The sequence below is a fragment of the Nyctibius grandis genome, chromosome 10 (assembly GCF_013368605.1).
Source record: "Nyctibius grandis isolate bNycGra1 chromosome 10, bNycGra1.pri, whole genome shotgun sequence".
NCBI classification, from domain to species: Eukaryota; Metazoa; Chordata; class Aves; order Nyctibiiformes; family Nyctibiidae; genus Nyctibius; species Nyctibius grandis.
In genome coordinates, this window is record NC_090667.1 from 33,501,500 (window position 1) to 33,526,388 (window position 24,889).

General features: G+C 47.0%; 1 protein-coding gene across 1 annotated transcript in view; it reads left to right on the forward strand.

The window, feature by feature from the left end:
- The window catches only part of ITPR1 (inositol 1,4,5-trisphosphate receptor type 1), a 162,950-nt gene that overhangs the window by 96,195 nt on the left and 41,866 nt on the right, over positions 1-24,889 (forward strand). The window contains exons 39-40 of the mRNA XM_068409372.1: positions 12,856-12,988; positions 13,820-14,010. Of these exons, the coding sequence (XP_068265473.1) occupies positions 12,856-12,988; positions 13,820-14,010 (324 nt within the window). The remainder of the gene's footprint in view (positions 1-12,855; positions 12,989-13,819; positions 14,011-24,889) is intronic.

Consider the following 24,889-nt stretch of genomic DNA (forward strand, 5'->3'; position numbering starts at 1 on the left):
TAATTTTATCTTGGAGAAACTTCAGACAAACTTGAATTGTTTAATTGCAAATTAAATCATAATATGAAACTATTTCCCCTTCAGTTTCTGGCTGTAATGTGCTGTCTTTGCCTGCAATAAATCAGCCAGAGCATGCAGAGCAATTTAGGGTTTGGTCTGGAGGCTGCAAAGGAGGAACTTTACTGCTCCTCAGTGGAGCAACTGTGTGGAGGGAGCACGTGTTTCTAACCATCGGCAGCGAGCACTGGCTGCGTATAGAAAGGGATTCAGATGGAGCTTGAACCACTGATGAGTCTCAAAGGAAATCCTGAGATTTCCTTTTTTCCCTCCTTGTCAATCCTGGAAACTGTAAACATTTAGGGCAAAGAATACAGAAATCTCCATTATTAGTAAAATTATTAACTCCCCTTCCTGTTTAATTTTTAATTTATTTTTTTTTATTTTTTTTAATTGAATTTAATTTTTCTGATCAGCTGAAACGCTTTGTATTCCCTCAGGGTAAAACTATTACAAAGCAACTGTCTTACGGCACGATTTCATAGTATTTATGTGATTGTGTACGTGAGTAGATTTATATATCTTGCTTACTGCAAGGTAATTTCAGTGAGCAGTGGGTCCAAATAATAAAAGATACCAAAAATGCCAGGAGGTCCATGTGTTTGTTACTGAAAGTCGTGGTAGAGAATTGGCATTATGGTCTCCCTTAGGGCTTTTGGGAGTGAAGCGAGGGAGTGCCCTGGTAACTGGGAGAAGTGGTGTATGTGGTGTTTGATGTCAACAGCCATTACTGGAGTCTGAGAGCTATGATCTGGTCTGGCAGAGATACGGCGAGAGCATCTCTAAGCTCTTGGAGATGTTTTCTGAATTCTGCAGCACCCATTTCTGTGGCAGGATTTGTGTAAAAGGTTTTTCTTCTGGGGACAGAAATTAGGATAAACTGTGAATGAGAGTCATCTCGCAGCACTTCCAAACCGTTCAGGTTCCTGTAAGCTTGTAGAAGTGCACAGACCTTTGGGGTAGGGACTGCGTAAGGCCGGTGTTAAAATCCAGAGCAAAAAAGGTATCTTGAAAGATGGATGAAAAGCACAATTTGTTTTGATAGAAAACCAAAACCATTAACCCGTTTTGCACCTTATTTGTGCATTACTGGCAACATGGTTGTGTTGAGTTTTGTCTGATCTCGGGGAGTTGTGTGCTCAGAGCTTGTCTCTTGGTTTGCAGTGGGGCTGCTGTTCTCTGGCTCCGTGGACTCTCCTGCAGCATCGTGAGGGTATGAGGAGCTGCAGGGGTCTGACCCCAGCTGAACGGGGTGGTGGTAGCATAGGCTGTGTGCGGGTTGCTCCAGTAATAAGGAAGGCAGAAAATGCCACTGGCACGTTGTCTGTGAAGCCCTTGGGCTGAGTCTCTCTTGTTCCAGCCCAGTAAGGAGCCAGTCTGCTGTAATCCTCTCACTGATGGAGCTGGTGACTATGCTGGTCTCTCGGAGAAGAGGTTCAGGACTGAGGTAAATCTTTCTCGAGTGCTATGAAGTGTGAATCTTCACACCGCAGCGATAACTAAACCCCAGTTGTAGTTAGCCACAACAGCTTAATTTAGTTTTAATTCAATCCTCAACCCACTGAAAAGCCTGGGCGTGATCCGAATGCAGATTTTGCAGCGTTTCCCAGCTGAAGCTGAGATGGTGAGCTCCACCGTGGGCTCCCTGAGCTCCAGGACAGCTCAGGCAGCGCAGCTCCCTCCCGCTGAGGCATTTCTGTTCGCAACGAGACGTTCCCGTCCACCCTCCTGGGTCCAGATAGGCGTCTGGGGACACCGCGGCCCAGTTTCCACCTGCAGTGCGAGTCCTGGGCAGTAAAACACATCCATCCTAGAGAAACACATGAATATTTTATGGACTGAGGAGGAGAGCCGCGTCAGTGCTGGCCTGCAGGTGGCATGCGGAGGATGCTCCACGGGCTGCGGGATGTCCTACTTTCCCCCGCCCCGCCAGGCACATTGCAGCGAGCGGCTCCGCTGGGCACCTGCCAACATCCAAGCAGCAGTTACATAAGAACAGCTTTTTTTTTTTTCCTGGAATTCAGGCCCGCCGCTGATGTGTGACCTTCAGCCGTAATTGCCAATAAACGCGGTGGAGATGTTTACCGTCACGGCGGGGCTGCCGGCCCCCGCGCCGTGCCGGGAGCTGCCGTGGCTGTGGGGCTGCTGCCGCTGCCCCTGACCACCGGTGCCGTGCCCGTGGGTCTGGGCGGTGTTTTTCAGGGTGCTCTGCTGCTTCCCCCCCACCCCGCAGGGCTGGGGCAGGGGCCAGCAAACACCAAAACATCCAAATCCAGCAAAACCCTATAAGCACCCGGCGTTTCCCTTGTAATTATTTAGTCCTTTTTAGGGTTTGAAGTTAAAAAACTGAATTCACTAAACCCCCATATTTTTTTTCTTGTTGGGGTCTTTCTATTTTTATTCTATTTTTATTCATGCAGCTGATAAAACGGTGTCCAGCAAAATACACCTGCAGACCCACTCAATATAGTTTTGGGGTTGTTTTTTTTTTCACCTCTTCACTTTGGTCTTGAGGTTTCAAGTAGGTGAAAAGGGAACTGAAAATCCTGGTTCAAAGAGGTTGAGTGAAATAACCTTCTCAGTGCTCTCTGTCAATGATAAACTAAAACTACGATGGCTGAGTAAGGTGTAAAATAGGTGCTCTTTTATGCATCTTCTGATTGGAGTTGGAAAATATATTAACCCCTGAAGTGCTGGAGAGGTGCACTTAGAAATTCTTTTCCTTGTAGAGAGGGCTTACTTCATGGTCATTTCTCTTGTGTATTTTGCACTTAGACAGTGCTTCACTTGTTATGTCTCAAGCGGAGGAAATGCAGGCTCTCATAAATTTTTGTGGGCTGCCTTATATTTTTTTTCCTTCAGAAATCCTGCAATCTTTGGACAGTTTTTATTGCACGAACTGGAATCCGTGAGCTCTTTGGAAAAGGAGACTGGAACATTTCTTATAGTTATTTGTAACAAAAAAAAAAATAGTTATGCCATCTTACTAGTTAATTAAAACTAATGTAAAATGTGTAGCAAAGATAGTTCTTACTCTGTTCAGTTTTTGTGAAAGACCTGCAAGATTGAGGATTTAAAGAGAAGCAAGTGATTGCACTCCCACTGAAGGTCGGTAGCGTATCAGAGGCTGAGGTCTCTAACTCCAGGAAAGCCCCAGCCCAAGTAAAACATGCTTTCTCAACTGAAAACTCTGGAAAATGAGAGGAGGCACTCCCGTAGGCAGATCTCGGTGACCTTTCAGTGCAGGCACTGACAGCCCTTTACGCCAAATTTCCCACCTCATCGTCTGGCGGCACACGAAGTCTCTGCAAATTCACTGAGATAAGGGGGAGGGAACCATTTAGCCATGTCCCTGACCTGGGTGTGCGCCGCAGCGGCGAGCCGAGGGGGTGTAAGCGTGTGGTTGCTGCTCCATCGCGTGCCAGCGGGAGCTGGGGGGCTGTCTCTGCCCCCCATAAACCCCACGTGTCTTCTGCGAGGGCTGGGAGAGCTGCCTGGCTTGGAGGAGCCTGTGCCAGGACAAGGTGTGGCTCCACATCTCCCACTGCCTCTTAATTTATGGAGGTGTGAGATCCTCCATCACTAAAAATACACTGCTGGGCGACTTTGCAGGTCTGTTACAATGGTAAACTGTAACGTGGGAAGCTTGTCAAAGCAGTTCAGTGCTCCTCGTTCCCAATTATTCCCCTCTGCCCTGAAACTTACCCATAGCAAGTCAGAGGTGTTTTTGACAGACACCTACAGATCATCTGCAGAGGCTAGAAATTTCCTGTCCAATTTTTTTCTCAGTTCTGCACGGTAACACTTTTGGCCTTACAAAGGAGACTTGGCAAGCAGATAACCTACGTGGAGTATAATTGAAGAGTTACGAAGGACAGCAACATAATTTGTGCTCTAGTCTGTTGTCATGAGTCAGACTAGGTGGTGCTTTTGCTGTGTGGCTTTCAAGTAAGAGCTGTACTGAATGTGTTTTACAGAGAAAAGAGGAGAAATTCAGAAAAGGGAGGAAAAAGTGGAAAGGGGCTTCCAGGACTGTATCTACACAGCTGGTCCCAGTGGGACTCCAGCTGATATGGGAGGTGGTAATGCAAGAGTGGAGGCAGAGGGCAATGGTTTCAGAATAACGTATATCTGAGAGCTTCACTGTAGCTCTTTGCATCTGGGTGTACAACCAAGCTATCAAAAGCTTAATGTGATCTGTGGCTGACTGACTCTATAGTTGTGTTTCCTCTTTTGATTTCCTCCTTTATGCCAAAATCTCTCCCCACACCACCCTGATAATGAGATGCCGTGTGCATGGAGTTGGGTTGGTTCCTGAAGTCACAGATTTCAGGACCAGAAGGGACCACTCGGTGATGTAACCCGACTGCCTGCGCAGCGCAGGGCTTCTCATTTCTCACCATGGCTTCTCTACTGAACCAAATCAATTTACTTTGACTAAGCTGCTTCAAAATGCTCAGTGTTGATCTTGAAGACCTCCCAGGACAGGTGTCAGTTTACTATTGCCTTCTACCAGCTAGTCATCTTTGTATCCCATTGAGATACTGCTTGGAAAACAACTCCAAGGAGCTGTGTGGTAGTTAAGCAGTCTGAGGTTCGTCACCTCTCAATCCTTTGAACTCGGAGATGGCCTGAAGTGGAGGAGGTTTGTGCTTGTAAGTGTGCTGGTTTGTCCGTTATTTTGTCAAAATTCCAAAGTTTGGTGAGGCTGAAGAGAAAAGAATCAGGTTTTTGAGTGTTCACGTGTGTGCTCACACAAACATGCGAGTTTTTCCAATAAGGTTATTTCCCACCCTTTGTAACATTACAATGTGAGATGTTTCCCATCCTGTTCTGCTGAAGCCACTATCCGGAGCAGGCCCAGTCTATGAGAACTGGAATCTCCACCTGCCTTTTAAACACATTTCAAGCCTTTTCAGCACTCACTGCTCTGGATATTTACTACATAGTTGAGTTTAAAAAAAAAAATACTGAGAAAAGCAATCCTGAGGCTTTAAACCTGAATGAAAATCTTTCTGCATTTCCTCAAGCCATTTCCACTTTTTTATTCACAGTGCTAGTGGTTTGAGTCGTCTGTGAAAGACAGGAGTAGACAACTTTGATCTTGATTGTTATTTTGAAAGCAAATGAAAATAAAACTTTCCTACCTTCCTCAAAACCGTAAAGGAGAAGGAATGAAACCTCTTCCATATCTCCTGCGTTGAGATGTAATGAGTTCACACTCGAGCTGTCGCTTGCTTTGGTTGTTTTTGAGGTGGATACATCCCCTGTTGAGTCAGATAAAGACCGTTCTGGGAAACACACGTCGTCTGTGTTGGGGAAATGGATGCTAGAAGCATTACGGTCACCAACAGGTCAAAGAAATTGTAATTCTCCTGTTACAGCTAACGATGAGTGGTTTGTTTGCCAGCCTTGCGGGAATGGAAATTTCAAAGGAAGAGGGTTTTTTTGCAGAGCGAGTTGAAAGGAACTTTTGCTACTGCTAGCAAGAAGTAAAGATGTTGTATTCTGCTCTGGCCCTGCCACCCACTGTGTTCCAGTTTAAAAGCTGGCCACTGTGTCCATGGCACTCACCTGGCTGCTGTTAGTGAGGGGTTTCAGTGTTCCATAAACTTGCCCCTGCCCCCAAACCATCACTTCCCTTTTAGGGGGAGGGCTGAGGTATACGGAGGCACAAGAAATCTAGCAAAATCACTGCCTCAGTCTGCTCTCCCACCCTATTCGATCCTTCTGGTGAAGCATAACATGATACTTTGCTGTTGCAGCACACAGGATAGTGCAAAGTGTAGCACAGTAACTATAGCTGAGTAATTCTCTGTTATTTTAACCCATTTTGACTCAAAGAATAACAATTTCAGTATTTGGAGTTTATATTCTTACTGAAAGATTGCTGAAGGCCACACTTCTTTGGAGTGATCCATCCAAACGTTGCCAAGGGCAGTAGCTGTTGCTTGCAGATGAGTTTGTGGGGCTGGTTCTGACATGCTGATCTATTTATATGTGCTGCCTGTGCTACAGTGGGGAGGTACAGGAATTTGGTAGCTAGAATATGTACTTTTTCCATCTCCAGTTAAGTTGGAAAGATCAAACTAATTTCATGCTGATTCTTCATCTGTGCTGGTTTTCAGTCCCAAAAGGTACGGGTATGTTTGATCAAAATGGGGTCATGGTGTAAGCCGAGGAATAAGGAAGGTTTCATTTGGAGTCCAAAGTCCAGTACGTTATCTTGTGGCAGTCACGTCCACTTCACAGAATCACAGAATCAATGAGTTTGGCAGAGCCCTCTGGGCTCATCGAGTCCAACCATTGCCCTGACACCACCATGGCAACTAGACCATGGCACCAAGTGCCATGTCCAGTCTTTTCTTAAACACCTCCAGAGATGGTGACTCCCCCACCTCCCTGGGCAGCCCCTTCCAATGGCTAATGACCCTTGCTGAGAAGAAATGCTTCCTAATGTCCAACCTGAACCTCCCCTGGCGAAGCTAAAGCTACTTGACCTGCCAGCTTCAGTCTCCCCTTCCCTGGAAGGAAGGCACCCAGTTTCCCTTACAGGGGAATATGCACAGTTTCCTTGCTGCTCTTGACTCCTTGAGAACGGAGGAGTGTGTTGCTTTGCTCTGAAGCAAGTGATGCAGATGGTGTCTGCAATCAGGACAACGTGCCTGGACTCCCTGATGACTTGATACAGCGTTCCCAGTGTCCGGCCTACAAGCAGCGAGGGCGCACAAAGCGGGCTGTGCAGGAACTGCGTAAATGAGGTTCTTCCTGTTAACTTTTGGTCCTCTGGCTTAAATAACCCCCTGCTTCAGTTTGGCCAAGAGAGAAATGGTTTGCATGCTTGTGAAGTTTCCAAGCGTGGTGACAATGCAAGGAAATGGCGTACCAAAGGCCGTGTGACTTAGCCAGGAGCAAAGGCCGTTAGGAGGAGAAGGGTTCTTCCTGGCCAAGGAGCCCCTGCCCACGGGGCACCGCAGGGGAAGCGCTCGCTCCTCTGGCTCCTTCCTGGGAAGCGGAGTCTTCTCCATATTTAGACTTCTGGATCTCGTGGCCTTCCTCCCCCTTTGCTGTGCATTTCCCAGGCTGCAGTGGATATTGGCTTAAAATACCACGGTCGCTCTCCCAGCCTACGCGTGATTTGTCTGTCTAGTTCGTGTGCCCTCCAGGCAGACAGGGACAATGGGTGGCTGACTTAATTTGGAATTACTGCATCGTCCTCGTCTTATTTCTTAGTGTCTGTTCCTGAGAAGTTAAATCAATTTGCCCGTGATTTAGTAGGCAGTTTCATTTGAATGTTTAGGTCTCTGTTGTGTGTCTAAGCTCTGCTAGATAAAAGTTGCTCATCTTCATCTGTTTCAACGTGATGATCAGCATTTTAAATTTGAAAAGCTGTCCCTGTTTAGCCTCTTATTGTTCGTGTTTGGTACTGTATCAGGTGTCTTTTATCTCAGGAAAAGTATGTTTATAGAGGAGAATCCACTGAAAGCATTTTTTTAAACTAACATTGCAAGGCTGCTGCCTTTGTGTGACGTGCAGCCCTGGCTTCCTCCTCCTCCTCCTCGCAAGCCTGTGTGCACCTGCAACTACAGCTTCTCGCTTGTGCCTCTACGTTCATGCAAAGCAGTTTGGGATGTTCAAAGGGTACCAGCTAAATTTTCAGAATGTAGCCCTTTTCGGAGCAAGCTGGGTGGGTGGGAGGGTGTAAATAGTAATTATGGCTGTAATTAATCTGTGATGATTCAGCTAAGTCAAGTGCTTTGCTAGCTCCCTTCCCCTAAGTGTTGACCACTAGATTTCTGTTGGGATGAAAGATTCTTGAAGAATGACTAATTTTTCTGCATTTTACTTTCAACTAGCTGCCGCAACCTCCAGAAACGGAAAGCTCTGTAGAGGTGTGTCACCCACCTATATTTGTGCAACAGGCAAATATTGGTGTTTTGAAGTAGTCCTGGTGGAGTGTCTTGTCGGTGAAAAACCCTGTGAAATGTGTGTTCCTGCGTGGTGTTAGACAGTGGAAAATAAGTAGATTGGTTGAAGCTGTTTAATCCAATAGAGCATCAGCATGATAGTCCAAAAATATATAAAATATATAAAAGCATTTAAACCAGTCCCAAATCTTCTCCCAAAGGAGAAGTGTGTTACCCAGTCCAAGGTAGTGCAGACCTTTCAGCGTTTCCCCTTAGCTTTCAAGGGAGGCAGCGTTTGAAAAGTCTCCTCTCAAATCCCCCTGCCTTAACAAAATGAGACTTAATTTCTCTGGCTCCTAACGCAGAACTTGGCTTTCCCTTTGCTCCTGTAGTTGAAAGCTTTGATAAGGAAATGGAGGTGTCAGAAGGAGTTAGTGGAAGCTTCATAATCCCAGAGCAGCTGGGTGTCCAGTTTAAATTGCCACAGTGAAACAGTTAATGGTCACTTCACATCTTCAAGGTTACCAGCTCAGTAGTGAATTGCGATGTAGGCACGTTTCCTCTGTGAGATGCCCCAGCATCAGTTCACCTAAGGCAGATTATTTGCCAAAATGAAGACATAAGAATTAATGAAATCTTAAATCCTGTTGAAATTAATGGGACATCCAGAGATGGCATTGGTAGAATGTACAACTGGGTGCTGTATCAGTGCAACCCTAACTGAAACCACGTGGAAACCTAAATCTAGGATAGTGTCGATATTCTGAGCTATAAAATTATGAAGATTATAAATATGTTTCGACATAATGAAGAAAAAAATGCAGTTTGTGGTGGTTTAGACCTTGTATTTGTAATTTTTGTGGAATAGTGTTTACATGTAAACTGAAAGTCTGAGTGGTCGTGGAATGACTTTGAGATGTTTGAGAGGTGGCTTCTGGTTTAATATGGGTCCCTGTGTAGAGCAGGTTGTTCTTAGACATTTTCAGAATGCTTTAAAGCAGCAAACACTCAACATACTTCAGGTTTACAAAGTGGAAGTTCCATTCCTGAAAATTTACTTCCTTTAGATACTTAATACCTAAAATAAGAGAGATTTTATTTGAAAACATGCCCATGCCGAGGGACTTTGCTCAGTAAATCAGTGAAACCCTCCTGCAGTCCCTGGCATTGGGAGAGAAACCCCCCAGGTTGTGTCAGAGGCCCTCTGCAGTCTCCAAGGAGCTTCACTGACCACGCTCAGACCTGTTGCAGTACCTACACTTCCTCGAAGTGTGCGTATGGTGGGACGGGGCATCTGTGTGTGTGTATCTGTGTGCACGGGCATGCATGGTTTGAGTTCTTAAAAACTTCTGTGTCTTACTGGTAACTGTAAAATCAGACAGACTTTGTGTTTTCTTTAGATCCATGAGAAGGGGTTGGCATACGTGCATGCCATGGGGGTCTGCTGGAGGGTGGCAGAGCAGACTGGTTAAGTACTGCCAGAGCTAGTTGGGGGCAGATGTTCTGTTCAGATAGCTCGTCAGCCGATCTTCCTCATCTCCCCCCTTGCTCTCAGCTGTGGCTTCCCTTAATATTTTCCATGAGTGCAAAGATGTTAGTGTCTCTCTAGTGTTGTTCTGCTTTAAAATGAAATTTCTGCACGCGCAGCAGCAGGAGCTCGATCAAAGTCTACCACAGAGGCAACTGGAGGATCATAGAAGGGTATGTACAGCAGTCAAGCACTTTCAGAACTAATCCTCTACCTTTTCCTTTTAAACAGTGAAGTGTAAGTCATGTAGGAAACGTCTGTGGTTAACTGCTTGCTGTTGGTCTCTTGGAAAATCTAAAACAAGCAGCTGCACTTGCAAAACGGGGTTCTGGAGCACCTTCTCTTGGAGTAAATGGAAGGGGCAAGTGCTTGGCTGCTCTGAATTGAACCTCAGATCCCGGTCTAGTCTGTTCAGCTTTCAAAGCACCTCCCCTTTGGTGATGATCACACAATTATGAAGTGAGATTAATTAGTGCTCGTGGAGTTCGCCTGCTTCGGCCAAACAGCCAAGCTGCAAAACCACCATCATTAATACATTTCTCGATTTCTTCTGCTCTTGCAGCCAGGAACAGAACAGCAGCAACTTATAACCACTTCACTCTTCAACTTTGTTAAAGATTCTCTGTTTTAAAGAATGTAACAGGTTTTTTATATCACTTGAGTTGTGTATTGCATCTGCTTTACTGATATATTTGCAATAAGGTTTGTGTACTACTTGCTGTTAGTTTACCTTGGTGGTGAATGCAGATGAAACTGAATGCTGTTGGGTTTTTTTTCTAGGTAGCATATTTGATTTGTCTTATTGCCGCCAAACATGTGATATTTGTTTGCACACTGTGCGCATCAAAGTGGTGTACAACACTAACATGATGGTTAAAGAACCGTTTTGGAGCCAAGCATTGCAGCTGAATTAATTATAACGTTTCTTAAATACCACTTATTTTTTCTCCCCTCTACTTTGATCGTATACTTGTTAGCTAACACAGTGGGTTTGAATAATTCTGTAGGAAGCAAAGTTTTTATTCCCAGTTAGAAATGCTGGTGAATACAGATTGCCAAGCCTGCAAAGCCGTGGGTCAGCACGCTGGCAGAGTAGAAACAGCAAACGCTCCATACGTGTTCCCACCTGGATGTTCTGGTGACTTGTCCTGTTTTGGGTACACGACTCCGATAGACAACGGAGGTGCTGCAGGTCTGTCCTCGGAGCAGCCGCTCCCTGTGACGGCTCCGCTCACCCCAAGTGTTTTGACCATGGGACAGAAGTTGCCTTCTGCTCCGCAGTGGGCCAGAAGGAAAGTCTAGAGACAACCCCAGGAGCTTTAGTTGCCCTCTGAACTCAGAAGGAGGTGGAGTTCACCGAACAGCAGTTCTTGTGGTTGGACGTGTGCTGTTATCTTTGTAGTAAGTCGTAAAAATCACTGGTTTAAAATGCTGGTGGATATGGTGACTGCCCAGTTAGTTTTACAGAAGAGGAAAAGGCAATGTGAGAACTCCGTTGTAACTTCATTTTTGGCGTAGGGCTTGTACGGGTACCAAGCTGCCTCTCTAATCAGTACACGTGTAGAAGGAAGATGTAGTTAAGGGTTTTTTTTGTCTGGCTTGGCCTTGTTCTGTCATGTCGCCTTCCTTACCTGCCAGACTGAGAGCAGGAAGATGGTTAAAGCACTATGGCGTGTACTAAACACTCTCATGTCGCTGTCAGTCAGAGTAACTCCTCTGGGATACGAATTTGCTTGAGCTTTTGCACTGAGTCTCTTGCCTCTCCTACATGTTCACTAGTTGGCCCAAGCGGTGATAGGAAGCGTATGCCCATGGAAAAGTGCTCATCTTCTTCTTGCTTCCAAAGGAACTTGTCTGGTTTTCTTTTTTTTTTGGGAACTTTTGGAAGCAGCTGGTTGGAAAGCTCTCGGCGTGTTTATTTTACATCTTGTCTCCCTGCCGCTTCCCCCATCCCCATCTGATTCCCTGAAACGCAGCTCCTGTGCTGCAGCTTTCACACGAATAATCTGTAGGAACAGTTTTTAATCTGCTGCATTGTAGTGACAGCAGCAGACGGCAGCAGGAGCCGTGACATTAGCACCAGCCTCGCGGGGAGGGCAGCGATCCCTGACCAGCTGCAGGCAGGGGTTGGGCTTCTCCCTTTGGAAGCGATGTCTGAAATTTGGGAAAGGACTCTTGAATTTCCAGACAGGGTTTTGTCTTCCCAGTGCGTTGGGGTACAAGGATTTCTCTAAGGTACCTTCTGTGGGTGCCAGCTTTTTATCAAAAGCGGTGTGGCTGTGCTGGAGCTTTGTATGAACCAATTAATGCACGTTTATGTTGTTCCATTTACTTATTTGTGTTTTAAAGGCCTCTTGTAAAAGTTTAAAAAGTAAGGTTTCACTTGCATGACAGCTGATATTAAACCTTGTAGTTAAATGACACACAGTCAGACAACTGGTTTGAAATGCGAGTGAAAAATCAGTGTCGAGCACTTGTTTTGTGGATGCAGATCAAGATACTTTAGTTCATCCCAACAGATTTTTAATATGAAATTATTCTTGGCTAGAATAGCTTGCTAGCTTCTGCCCAGCTCTGGTCCCTGGGAATCCCTGTGAAGCCCGAGGTGAGCGCGGTGCAGCGTCCGCAGGTCAGCGTTCAGCCCGGGAGGTGTTTCGGTCTCCTCCGCTGACGGCAGCGGCACGTGCTCCCGGGGTTACGTGAGGACCGGTGCCCTGCGGTGTCCTCGGGCTCATGTGCTCGGATGCTGACTGCGGCGTGACCGGGCGGCTGCCAGCAGGGACGCGGGGAACAAAGAGCTGGGAGGCAGCGGGGACCGCTCGGGTTTCCGCTCGGCGGCTGCCGGCGACAGATCGCATCAGTTGCTGATGGAGGGGAGAAAAGAGTGTGTCCCTGTAATGTGAAATGGCCAAATAGGATGGGTTGGAGAAGAGGGGATTGCTTCCTCACAAAATCATTTCTTAATGATGCTCTGTCTCTAATCCTTCTCTTTGTTTTTTTGGTGCTGTACAGATGCCACTTTTTTACATATAAAACTGAGACAATAGATCTTAATTTATATAAAAAAAAAAAAGCTCCTTGAGAATAAAATCTGTCTAGAAAGCTTTAGCACAAAATCTGCTCGGTAGCTGTTTCTGGTGCTGGGAACACGTGTTTTATCTGAGCCCCGTGAGACCCCCGGTGTCCCAGCCTGCCTGAGCACAGCGGGAGATGCTCAGTGGGTTTTTCCAAGTCCCCACGGTTTCAGTTCCCCCTCCCTCGCTGCGAGTAGGCTAATAACAGCAGTCCCCTTGCTACTGAGTACTACTACTTTATTTCTTCATTAAACTCATGTCGTGATTTCATTATCCTCTTTGAATCAAGGGTGAGGCACTCAGACAAGTTTTGGTCAACCGTTATTACGGCAACGTGAGACCGGCGGGACGGCGCGAGAGCCTCACCACCTTCGGCAATGGCCCCTTGTCTGCCGGCGGCGCCGGCAAAGCCGGGGCAGGAGGTAGGACGTGCTCTGTGTCAGTGTCTGCCTGGCAAGTCAGGTGAAATAAGAGGTTTTTTCCCCTTTTTGGACTTCTCCCCTACTGTTCTGTTCTGTGAAATCCCCAAAAAGAAGCAACTCTCCCCATGGATGGGGAAGAAGCCCTACTTACACGTTGCTCCTGGCTTTGGAAACTCCAACGTGTTTTAACTCTCCTTGAGAGGTTCCACTTTAGGCTGAGTGGAGCATCGCTCTCCTGTCTCTAATCATGTCAACTGCTTTGTCCTCGTGCAGATGAGAGCAGTGTTCTTTTTCTCCTGACTGCATTTGAGAAAGCACTTTAAGCAGGCAGAGCTTTTTATACTTCCCAGAGACTGTCCTGGGTTGGCCTGAATTTTGTGGGTTTGCTTTGGATGAATGCACTTAGGAAACCTGATCAATGTAATATTTGCAATAATATTTGGGAAATGTGCTCATAGGGATGGCAGATTATTAACTGTATCTGAAACAAAAACGTTTCACTCTGTTACAGAGAGATTGCAGGGTAGGATGAGCAAAATTGTGGTTTGAAGTCGGTTATAAAGTGCAGTTTATTTACTTTGAGACCATTGCTAAAGTCAATAATACAAAGCACGTTTTGTCAAAACACGGTTCAGTGGGTTTTGCCTTTTCAAGATGGAGACAGTGGGTAATCCTGTTGAAAGCAGGCCTGATCAGAAACAAAAAAATGCACCAAAAAACCTATCAGCATCGTTCAGGATAGGTTAATAATTTAAACCAGAAGAGAGATGCCATCACGGAAGGGTGGTGGGGTTGGAATCTCAACCTGTTTTCTCGTGATCACCTTTATAGGAGGAAGCTCTGGATCAAGTTCAATGAGCCGAGGTGAGATGAGTTTGGCAGATGTCCAGTGTCATCTGGATAAAGAAGGTGCATCCAACCTGGTCATAGATCTCATCATGAACGCCACCAGTGACAGAGTCTTCCATGAGAGCATCCTGCTAGCCATTGCCCTTCTGGAAGGTGGGAACACTACAATACAGGTAGGGAAATGGAAAACTTCAAGCTTATAACTAAAATGTGTTGGGAAGGGAAATGTTTTTATGAAATCCAGGAAACTTGAGGAGATGGGAGAGGAAATGACTAAATGATCTTTGACCTGTAATTAAGAAAAATACTAGTGTCTGCCTTGCAAAAGTTAACTTATTAAATGCTTGCATGGGCGCTTGGTAGTTGAGGTACTTCCCAGGGTGATATAGAGGAATGTATAACAAAACAGCGCTGCAGCATAAGTTAATGTGACTACTTCTATGAGTAAGTTTAAGCAACTGCCAACATGCTCAGAGACTTTTACAACCAGCTGTTAGATTTCAGGCTGGAATTTAAAGTAACAGTGTATGGTATGCTCCAGACCACCACCGTTCTCCTGTAATCTTGCTGTCCTTCGTTTCTGTGTTTTAAGTAAGGGTTTGCTGTCCCTAAGTGAGAATTGCGCCTGGTGTGGATTTTAATGAACGTACAACAACAACTAGCTTGTGACAGTATTCTTCCAAATGGAAAGTAAAACCTTATTACAGCAAAACATGCCTACAAAGCTCATTGAACGTGTACTGTCTTACTCTTTTGACATTGTGTGCGTTCTATTTGCAAGCAGTCTGTTTCTGTCTTGGACAGTGGGCTTTATCCGTCGCTATTCCTACCCCACTGCCGTGTGTTTCACATGTCTGACCACAACAACCGGTGAATTGTTGAAGGAGGTCAGGTTTGCAGGTTGTTCCTTTCAGTCAGAAGTGAAGCAGATTCCTTAGCTCATCTGCTCAAAACAAAGAGGGAAACCTGCGCTCCATCTCCAAAGACACCTCTGTCACCAAAAAGGGAGATTCTTTAGTTTGCATTTGCATTTTGTGTCTGGGAGCTGGGAGTCTGTAGGATAACTATGTGCTTGGGAGTGAGCTGTTGGCATGGGGCGCTTACAACGAATGGCATCACGCGTGCACATCCGCGCCGTACGGTCCTACCGGTTCCTCTTGCGCTCTGGCCTTTGTAGATGTTACTTCAGCAAACCAGAGTAACTATTTTCTGTCCTTTCCCACTCAGGAATAAGCGCTTGGCGGTTGTCTTTACCTTCAGAAAATGTCCTGGGCAGCCAGCAGCTACTCGGTGTGTGTGTGCGTAGTGCTGTGATGCAGCGGCGGAGGGCTGGGGGGGCTCTGGTGTAGGCTGCTTTCCAGTACAGCATGTTTTAGGAGCCAAATGACTTGTGATGCCTACAGTTAATGCTGTAAGCTCTGAGGTCTTGGACACACCCAGGAGCTCTTACTCTTGTATGCAAAGCAGAGAGCACAGAATCAGTCAGGTTGGAAGAGCCCTCTGGGCTCATCGAGTCCAACCATTGCCCTGACACCACCATGGCAACTAGACCAGGGCACTAAGTGCCATGTCCAGGCTTTTCTTAAACCCCTCCAGAGATGGTGACTCCACCACCTCCCTGGGCAGCCCCTTCCAATGGCTAATGACCCTTGCTGAGAAGAAATGCTTCCTAATGTCCAACCTGAACCTCCCCTGGTGAAGCTTGAGGCTGTGTCCTCTTGTCCTATCGCTGGTTGCCTGGGAGAAGAGGCCGACTCCCACTGCGCTACAACCTCCCTTCAGGTAGTTGTAGATGGGACTTTATTGAAAAGGTCCTATGGAGCATTTGTAACGTAGATATTCTGTGTTATAGCAGTCCAGTGGCCTGACAGCAACAGGCAAAAAAAGAAGGTTTATGAGTGCACAAAGATGTTTGATGGTTTACCTCTGCATCGGTTCATCTCCTGGTGCTGGATAGCGAGCTCCTCGTGCCTTGCTTTACTTGCACTGGCTCTAGCACAGTCGGGGCCCGTGGGGACTGCTGCAATGTCAGTCAAGAACAGCACTATTCAGCACTCTGATCGTTCAGTAGTATTTGAGCATTGGAAGCCAAGTAAGTAAAACTTTAATGGAAAAAAACGCCAACCACAAAGTTTAACTTCTGGGAGAACAGCTGGCTCAGTGCTGGTGAATCAAAGCGGAGGTGGAGGCTTCTCATTAGTGAAATCATGATTGCAGGGCTGTATCTCCCAGAGTAATTGCTGAATGATGTCCAGGTTAAACTGGTGTCCTGAGACGGTGAATTCACGTAACCAAGCTGTTCTCTCTTCACGTAGGAAGAACAGCTCGTGTGCTCACCCAGAAGATAGAGAAGGCAGAGGGTGTCATTGTGCAAGATGACCTAGCCAAATCAGCCAGCTTTGTCTTGGAGGTCTAACACGGTTTGTCTTAATTTCACAATTGTTTTGGTTATTATTAGCAGCTCTGGATTTATAGTATTCTGAACAAGTTCATTCTGAGCTCAGTCCTAATTATTTTTACTGAACTTAAGTTGCTCCTATCTACAGGCCTTTGAGAGTAGGAAGCTGGTGGGATAGGAACAGGTTATGTAGAAAGGCTTTTTGGCAGCAAAGCCAGAAATGTGTCACTCCTGCATGGCATTTTCTTAACTCCAGGTTTTCACACGGGAAATGAATTTGGCTTGGAAGTTAAGCAAAAGGTTTGTACTGACACACAGGAGCTCGCTCATGATGATTGTAATACGGTTAATAATGGGAGTTCCCGGGTAACTCCCATGAGCTTCAGTGGGAGAGCAGATCCCCGTGATGGTGGGAAGGGATAACTGGAATAGGCGTTACTGTTTCATTAGGTACATGCAGGGCCAGTATTAAGGCTAGGCAAAGTAGGTGGTTGCCAACTCCAGCAGAAAAGCAAATCTATAAATGTTCCTTATTATAATTAGCGGGAGTGCTTTTTATTGTATTGTTAAGAAAATTACTGTGGGGGAGAAGCAGGACAAGAAAAAACCTCCCAGTTTAGCTTAGGAAAGAGGCTAAGCTGGTGGTGTGTGGCACGTGGAATCCTGAGCTGCTCTGTGTTTTGCTACAGGGGTGAAGGCAGATGTGAGAAATTAACTGTTCTGGGAGAAAGGCAGAGGTCTTTGCCCACGTAAAGCTCTCTGGGTGGAAACTTTTCTGGGTTATTTTTAGTTTTTGGAATTCACCTAGAAACGCTGTCAGGTTCTTTGGTGACAGAGATGGTGATGAAAGAGTCGTAGCTGCGTCCGGTGAGCCCGTGGCTCCCGCTCAGCAGGAGCTCTGGCTTTCGGTGGGCAGCCTGCCCTCCTCTGTAAGGAGACCGAAGCGGAGGTGGAACCGCGGGGTCAAAACCGGACGACAGATTAACTTGACAAACGCTGCGGCTCACTGAACTGAAAATTACATAAACCCCTTTATTAATTTTATATAACCCTCAGCATCCACCTCGAGAGAGCTGGCGTCAGCGGTTCTGCACAGAGCAGCCCTGGGGGTGCCCCGCCAACCCCACGCTCTCCTGCATCCCCCTGCGCCCGGGGTGCTGCCACGTGGCACCCGTCCCCCTGGGCTGCGCTTTGCCGGAGCGTACGTGGCCGGTGCTGCGGCTCCTTCGGAGGAGATGCGAGTTTTCGTCGAGTTTTCCTCCGTTAAAGCAACCCTGGCAAATGAATGACAGCGGAGGAAATTGCTGAGGACTTCTGTAACGCTTGTCTGTCATCTGCTAAATAAAAATTATATGCGCCGTTACTCTGCCTTCCCCTCCGCAGAGTTTCGGGTTTCCTTGGTTGGTGGAAGTTAATAGCAAGTCGAGTCCCTTACATAACTGCCTCTCCATGGAGACTTCGCTCTGCCCGTTTAATTAGGGATCTTCTCAAAAGTTAGATTGCGTGACAAATTACCCGCACGCACATGTTGGTATTTTCAGCAAGGGAAGGTAAAATGAGGTTGGTGACATTAGTTTAGTTTCAGGCAGTTTTTACAGCACTACCCCGAAGTGATGTGATGCAGAGGTCCGCTCCGAAGCGCGGCGGTGCCTTGTTTCCCCCTTCACCCACAGTTCCTCCCAAGGAGGGCTGCAGATACAGCAGATGAGGTGATGGGGGTCAGCACCCAAGGAAAAGGTGATTATTTTTCAGGAAACAAGTGGGATTTGCTCCTAGCTTTAAGGCATCCGAGCAGAGTCACTGCTCCTGCACAGAGGATGATGATGGGATCGCTCTACACCCCTCCTTCCCCCAGCAGCTGAGTATGGGATGAGGACCTGAGGCCACCACGCCTCGAGATAGCACCGAGGAGCCTGTGGTGGTGGACCAGAGCTGTGCCTCCATCATGGCATGGGAAGAGCAAATCGGTGTGTGCTGAGCCAGGGTTTGGAGCTCACCATGTATGTGTGAGGCTCCTTTGAGATGTGACTGTACAAAAAGCTGTGTGGCTTTGAGTTGCTTTGACTTCCAGAGCCCTTCAGTTCGGCCTGCGCAGAGGAGCCGTGCGTTCTGTGGGCCCTCCTTTGGGTGCTCCTTAGGGGCTGTGCCCATGTGGTACTGTGCTGCCCCTTGCAGAGGTACCATGGGGGGCTCTGAACGAGCGAGACACCAGAAATCCCAGCAGCCAGCTCTTCATTAGTCTGGTTTAGTAGGAAATACTGGTTTGGGTAAAAAGCTGGACTAACACAGTTCTCCTGTCTCCAGCTCTGTCTTGCACCGTACATGGACTTGGACTTAGTTGCTACTTCTCCTCGTGCGTTGCCACCAGTAGGAAAACTCCAGCATGGTGAATTGTGGTTCCTTTGCTGAGCTCAGTGCCTCAGACCGTCCAAAGACGATCAATAGTTATTAATTAACTGCAGAATTGATGCACAAAAGGACTTGAGTACAGAGCTGTCCAGTTCTTGTGTTCCTTGGTGAGGGAGCAGTGGCTGAGGCAGGTCTGTGTCCTGCGTTGGCTGTGAAATACTGCGGCAGAAACGGAAGGATAAGAGATGCTGAAATACCAACAGTGAGATAGCTGGGACCAGCCAGTCAACCCTCCTTCTTTCTCTCACTTTCCCTGTTGGCCTGAATGTGTCTCATCCTATTCAGTTGCCAAAACACTGAGTTTCTTTTTCTCCGTGACTGCAATTGCCCTTCAAAACAGGGAGAAAATCTTACAAAATGTTACAGAAGTGTCGGTGATACAAAATGTAGATTTAGTGACATGGTGGTGCTTTAGGGTTTGTGGTTTGGACTTTTTAAACCAGATTTACTACTTAGAAAATTTGCAGCAGTCACAGCTATCTGCAAGCACACGAAATGGTACGTGGTGGTAAACGCTTCAGACGCAGGAATATCTTTGGATCGCTAAACTTTCGTAAATAGCACTTGAGAAATTTTGGTCGCTGATAAAAGCCTCTTAAAATATCCACTGTTTGTTTATAACAGGCAGAATTCTTTGATACAGGATGTTATATGTTTTTTACGTTGTTTTAATAATCCCTGTTTAGGAAACGAATGCAAACCCAGTAAGCTGTGGGCATGCATTGAGTAATCACCTATTTCTTTCACTGTTTTAATGAATTTTTCTCAAGTTAAAATACACCATAATTTTTTTTTTTACATTCCGAGTATGTTACTTCAGAACATGACATTAAAAAAAAAAAGGTAAATGCTGGTAAGGACCTCCATCAGCCATGGCATTCAGCTGCAGGCAGTGACCTTGTCCTGTTGTGAAAGAGAGCCCTCTCCAACGTGAAGCCCAGACCCTCCTCCACGGCGCAGTTACCTTCCAAACAAGGCACAGAACCTGCACTGGTAATTAAGTCAGCGCTGAGGAAATCCACAGCCTGATGCTCTGCTGATCTGCAGCACGTGAGGAGACTCGAGATGGCAAACCGCTGGGAGCACGCCACCTCTCTCCCCTGTATTTTGATGTATTTAGCGCAGCGAAGTCTCAATCTCACTCAGCCGTTTGGTGCCACCACGTTAAAAACAAACAAGCCTGCTAATAATGCACTGAGAGAGCGAGCCAAAAGCTGCAAGGAATCATTTCTGCAGAGATGATTTCATATTTATTGAGGGCAGCAAGATGCATAGGTGAGATTGTGATGATACCACTTGCAGTCTTTCTACTTGATAGCTGGTAACTCCTTTTTGAGGTATATTTGGGCCATCGGTGTTCCTGTACCATAGCATCTTTCAGTCTTTTTGCCCAAAGCGGGGTTTTATGCTTAGATTTTGAGGTGCCCACCTGTGTGATTGAGCAGTGTAGGTGGAAAAAAGGAGAGGTGCTACATCAGGGTTAGTCCTCCAGCCTTGGTAGCCTTGTTTGTTGTTGGGTACCACGGACGTCCCTGTGTCAGTCCTCTTGGCGTTCAGGTGTGACCCTGGTCCTGTAAGGAGCAGGGACATAAATCACTAATTCTCCCTATTCCTCTCTGTGGGAACCAGGGCCAACATAAACTTTTAAGATGATCCCTGGGAGGATTAAAGTCCTCCACCACGAGCAGGCAGAGGCAAGCTATTCAGCAAAACAAGGTCATGCTGCCTTTTTTTTTTTGGTAAGCGCAGGAATCAACACAGCGATGTTATATAACTTCTATTTATATCCCCTTGCTCACTGGCTGCAGGCGCACACGAGTCGCTGAGAAGGGAATTTAATGAGCTCTCAGGGCTTGCTCACCTTCCCGAGCGGGTAGGAGCCAGCTTGTTTTTGAAGTGCGTCAGCAAATGAAACTGGTGGTGGGTGGGTGGCTTGGGTAGGTGGACTGACTTGTTGCTATGGTTTTCTTTAATTCTTCTGTCTCTCAAGAAGATATTACACATTTTTTTTTTTCTTTTGGGGAGTCTGCAGACTTCCTTGTTTCTCACACCTACACAGAGCTCGCTGGGTCGGCGGGGAAGTGGGATTCATGCTCCTGCCATGCGAGAGCCTGGCGCAGATCAGCGGAGTGACCCGCGGGCGCGTGCTCCCGCCTGTGTGCAGGAGGAGCTCCAGTAAGGCTCCGTGCTGAAAGCAGGTCGGGCCCCCGGGTCTCCCACGCTTTGGAAGCCATCTGCTCCGTCTGCGGGGGGATTTAAACCCCCAGCCCCGCAGTCACGGTTCTCCCGGTCGTTCCCCCGCTGTGCCCTCACCTCCCGGTGACCACCCAGTGTCACTTCGCTGTCCGGGGGCTTGGTAGCAGCTCTGGGAGGATGTGGAGGGGCCGTAATGTTCCCAGGGAGGTGGTGGAGTCACCATCTCTGGAGGGGTTTAAGAAAAGACTGGACATGGCACTTAGTGCCCTGGTCTAGTTGACAGGGTGGTGACAGGGCAATGGTTGGACTCGATGATCCCAGAGGGCTCTTCCAACCTCATTGATTCTGTGATTCTGTGACCCTGCAGAATGACAAAAGTCTGAGAATGCTCTTAAATTTCACAGCTTCTCTGAATTTTTTTTTTTCTTGCTTTCCTCTTTGCAAAATGACTTTAAATTGCATCAAGGTTTTAGGTGTTGCAGTAGGAAAACGTGTAGGACATGGCTCTTCCTAAAGCAAGTGGGATAATTCTGCTGCTTTCATTTAACCCTGGTTGGGAGTGACGAGCACTGTTGGGTCTGTCTGTGTGCACTCATACCCCTCCAAAAACATCCTCCATGAGCTGGGGCAGGATCTCCAGCTGGGAGCGGAGCCTTGCGGGACGGCGTGTGGATGCCCGTGACAGAGAGTTTGTCTTATTTGTGGAAAATAGATCTGGGAAGTCCCCCCTCTGCTTTCAGGACAACATTTATTTTACAGTTGGCAAAAAAAAACCCAGGGAATTGAGGTGTTCTGGCAGATTTTCCTTATGGGTTTATTTCAAACTGTGAAGTATGTTCAGCATGAAATATTTCAGCTGCCATTTCCTTAAGCTATGCAAGACTAATGGCATCTGTCACTCACGCCCAGAGTGGTGGATCTTCAGCGAGCCAGGATGTATGAAAGATTTCAAGAAAAGAGGAGGATCAGTGGCATTTAAAATAAATAAATGAGGGGGGAGAGAAAGCGAAGCTGCGTTTGAATTTTCTGCAGTGGAAGCCCTTGCGATGTGTTTAGGCAGAATGTAAAGGGTTGGCATCTGCGCTGGGTTCGGTCCTTGTGTTAGTAGGGGGGCTGCTTTGAAGCAGTCCAGCTCTGAGCAGCGGGACGGGGGTGGCAAGCTCTCCCCGCAGACGTGAAGTAGCACACAAGGTTTGCATTAGTTCACGCTGGCAGCCTGTCCGGATAACCCAAGCAAGTTAACAGCCCCGTAATAATCTCTCTCTAGCGTTGGAATAAAATGTCCTGAATTGAAGCCAGAGTGCTGATCTTTCTCCTGTATCTGGAGGGACTTTTCCTCTTTGAAATATCCCTGATGAGTCAAGCTCGTGGGGTGTTTTCTGTTCACTGGCATTAGAGGAGTGGGGAGGGAGGTGGCAACCGTTGGCTTTAATTTGTGAGGTGTTTGCTGGGGCTTTGCTTTCCCGTGTTTGTCGGTAATCAAATATTTGTTTTCCTGGGGAATTCTTTGGGTTGTGTCCGGATGGTCTGGCAGAGCTCGCCGGCTGCGGTCTGTTGAAACAGCTTTGTGATGACGGAGGGTGCGGTGATGATGGCAGCTACAAATAAGCTGCCTTCAGCTGGGTCCTTCCCCCCCCCCCCCTCATTTAACAATCCTGCACTGGGCACAGACTCACTTATTGTTAAACATTGTAGATTAGTTAAATTTCTAGTGGCTAAACATGAGCCAGCGGTGTGCCCAGGTGGCCAAGAAGGCCAGTGGCATCCTGGCCTCTATTAGGAATAGTGTAGCCAGCCGGTCTGGGGAAGTGATCGTCCCTCTGTACTCGGCACTGGTGAGGCCACACCTTGAATCTTGTGTCCAGTTCTGGGCCCCGCACTTCAAGAAAGACGTTGAGGTGTTGGAGCGAGTCCAGAGGAGGGCGACCAAGCTGGGGAAGGGTCTGGAGGGTCTGACCTACGAGGAACGGCTGAGGGAGCTGGGGGTGTTTAGCCTGGAGAAGAGGAGGCTCAGAGTTGACCTTAGTGCAGTCTACAACTACTTGAAGGGAGGTTGTAGTGAAGTGGGAGTCGGCCTCTTCTCCCAGGCAACCAGCGCTAGGACAAGAGGACACAGCCTCAAGCTTCGCCAGGGGAGGGTCAGGTTGGACATGAGGAAGCATTTCTTCTCAGCAAAGGTCATTAGCCATTGGAAGGGGCTGCCCAGGGAGGTGGTGGAGTCACCATCTCTGGAGGGGTTTAAGCAAAGACTGGACATGGCACTTAGTGCCATGGTCTAGTTGCCATGGTGGTGTCAGGGCAATGGTTGGACTCGATGATCCCAGAGGGCTCTGCCAACTTGGTTGATTCTGTGATTCTGTGTAGGTGGTGGTTGCTCCGTCTGTACAAATGATGGAGAACTGTGTGATGTCCTTGCGCGTGGTGAGCGTAGTTGTCGTGTTAGAAGCTTGTGCATGTCACATGTGGATGTTTTTGAGTTTCTTTCATTGTGTGGCTGTGTAATTAATTGCAGTCACATTGTCCCTGATATTCTTGGATCAGAGAGAAGTCTTGGTTCGTTTAATCGGCTGGTTGCAGGGCTCTGGAGATGTATTGTGTTTCACTGAGGTGCGTGTGCTTGTAAAGCCGTTTGCTGAATCCGGCTTTCATAAAGCAAACCTCGTGATCTTCTTTGGTGTCATGTGATGTCTCTGGTTTAATGGCAGTGACTCTTAACAGTCATTAATAAAACACAGTTTCATACTGCATGATTTTAGCACTTTGTATGAGCAGGCAACTGGTCCACTGACAGCGTCTCAAGTACGAGGTGGAGCTCATATCTGCACTTGCCTTTCAGGTAGCTCTTCCTCCAGTACCTCATACTGGGATAGCCAGATACAGTCTGCACACTGGTACGTTACGGGTCACGATTCCGTGCCCTACAGGAGGTTTCTAGGAGATCACAAGTCCCAGCATGGTGGTGGGTAAATCTGGGAGCTGAGGAGCCAGCCTGGGCTCCTCTGCTGAGGGCACCGCTCTGCCTTGCAGGCAAGGCACTTGGGTTTTGGGTTTGCATCAGTTTCCTGGGGGCCCTCAAAGGAACAGCTGATGTCAAATGCTCCCGTGTCAGTGGTACCTTAAAAGCACTATTCTTCAAAAACACGTACGAGCGTCGAGGTTTGCTGTTCCCTTCGTTCCAAGCTGCTCTCCTAGCACAATTCCTCTTTCAGCAGTCTTGCTTTTGGTTGCACGTCTGTGTGCAAGCCAAGAGCCCAGCATTTGGTAGTCTAGAATGGCCACTCTATTTCCATTTTAAAAAGGGAGACTTTTCCAAGTTTTGCTTTGAGGCTGTATCTGTAAATAAATTTTAGGATTTCTGTCGTAATTATCACCACCAATTACCTGCTCAAGCGCAACTTGCAAGATCGCACCTCTTAAAATACGGTCTCTTTGATAGCTGGCATGTGGTTGATTTGTATGTGTGAAGGTGTTAGGCATCCTGACCTAAACTGAGACAATCATTTTGTGACAACCATTGAATGTATGCACAGCACACACAAGAAAGCTTTCCCGGAAATGTTTGTTTCATTCGTTTTTTTTTCTCTGAAGTGCAGTGGAAAGTCAGTTAAGAACCTTGAAAAGTCAACAAAAATCAAGCCTGTCAGCAAGTAACAATTACTTGCATACAAGGGATTTCTTCAGTGTGGTTCATTAAAAAAAGCTTTTCTTTCACTGCTGCTCCATCACAGGGAACTCCTCCTGTCCAGGCTCTTGAGACATGCAGCCAGGTGACAACCATCGCTCACCTGACGAGCAAATCGTGTTATTTTTCAGAAGAGGGTTTGTAGAACCGATGGTTTATGCTGGTAAATGCTATTATTGTGTAATACTGGTAGAGTAAAATTTCCAAGATGCAACTTATATACACGCTCTTCCTCTCTCTGTACTTGTAGCCACCAAGCAACAGACCACGCTTCCAAGGGTTGGTTGTCTAAATAACCCAACCCTGGCTTTGGTTACTGGTCAGCAGCTCAGGGAAACCATGTTAATGCATCTCTGGGTTATGATTG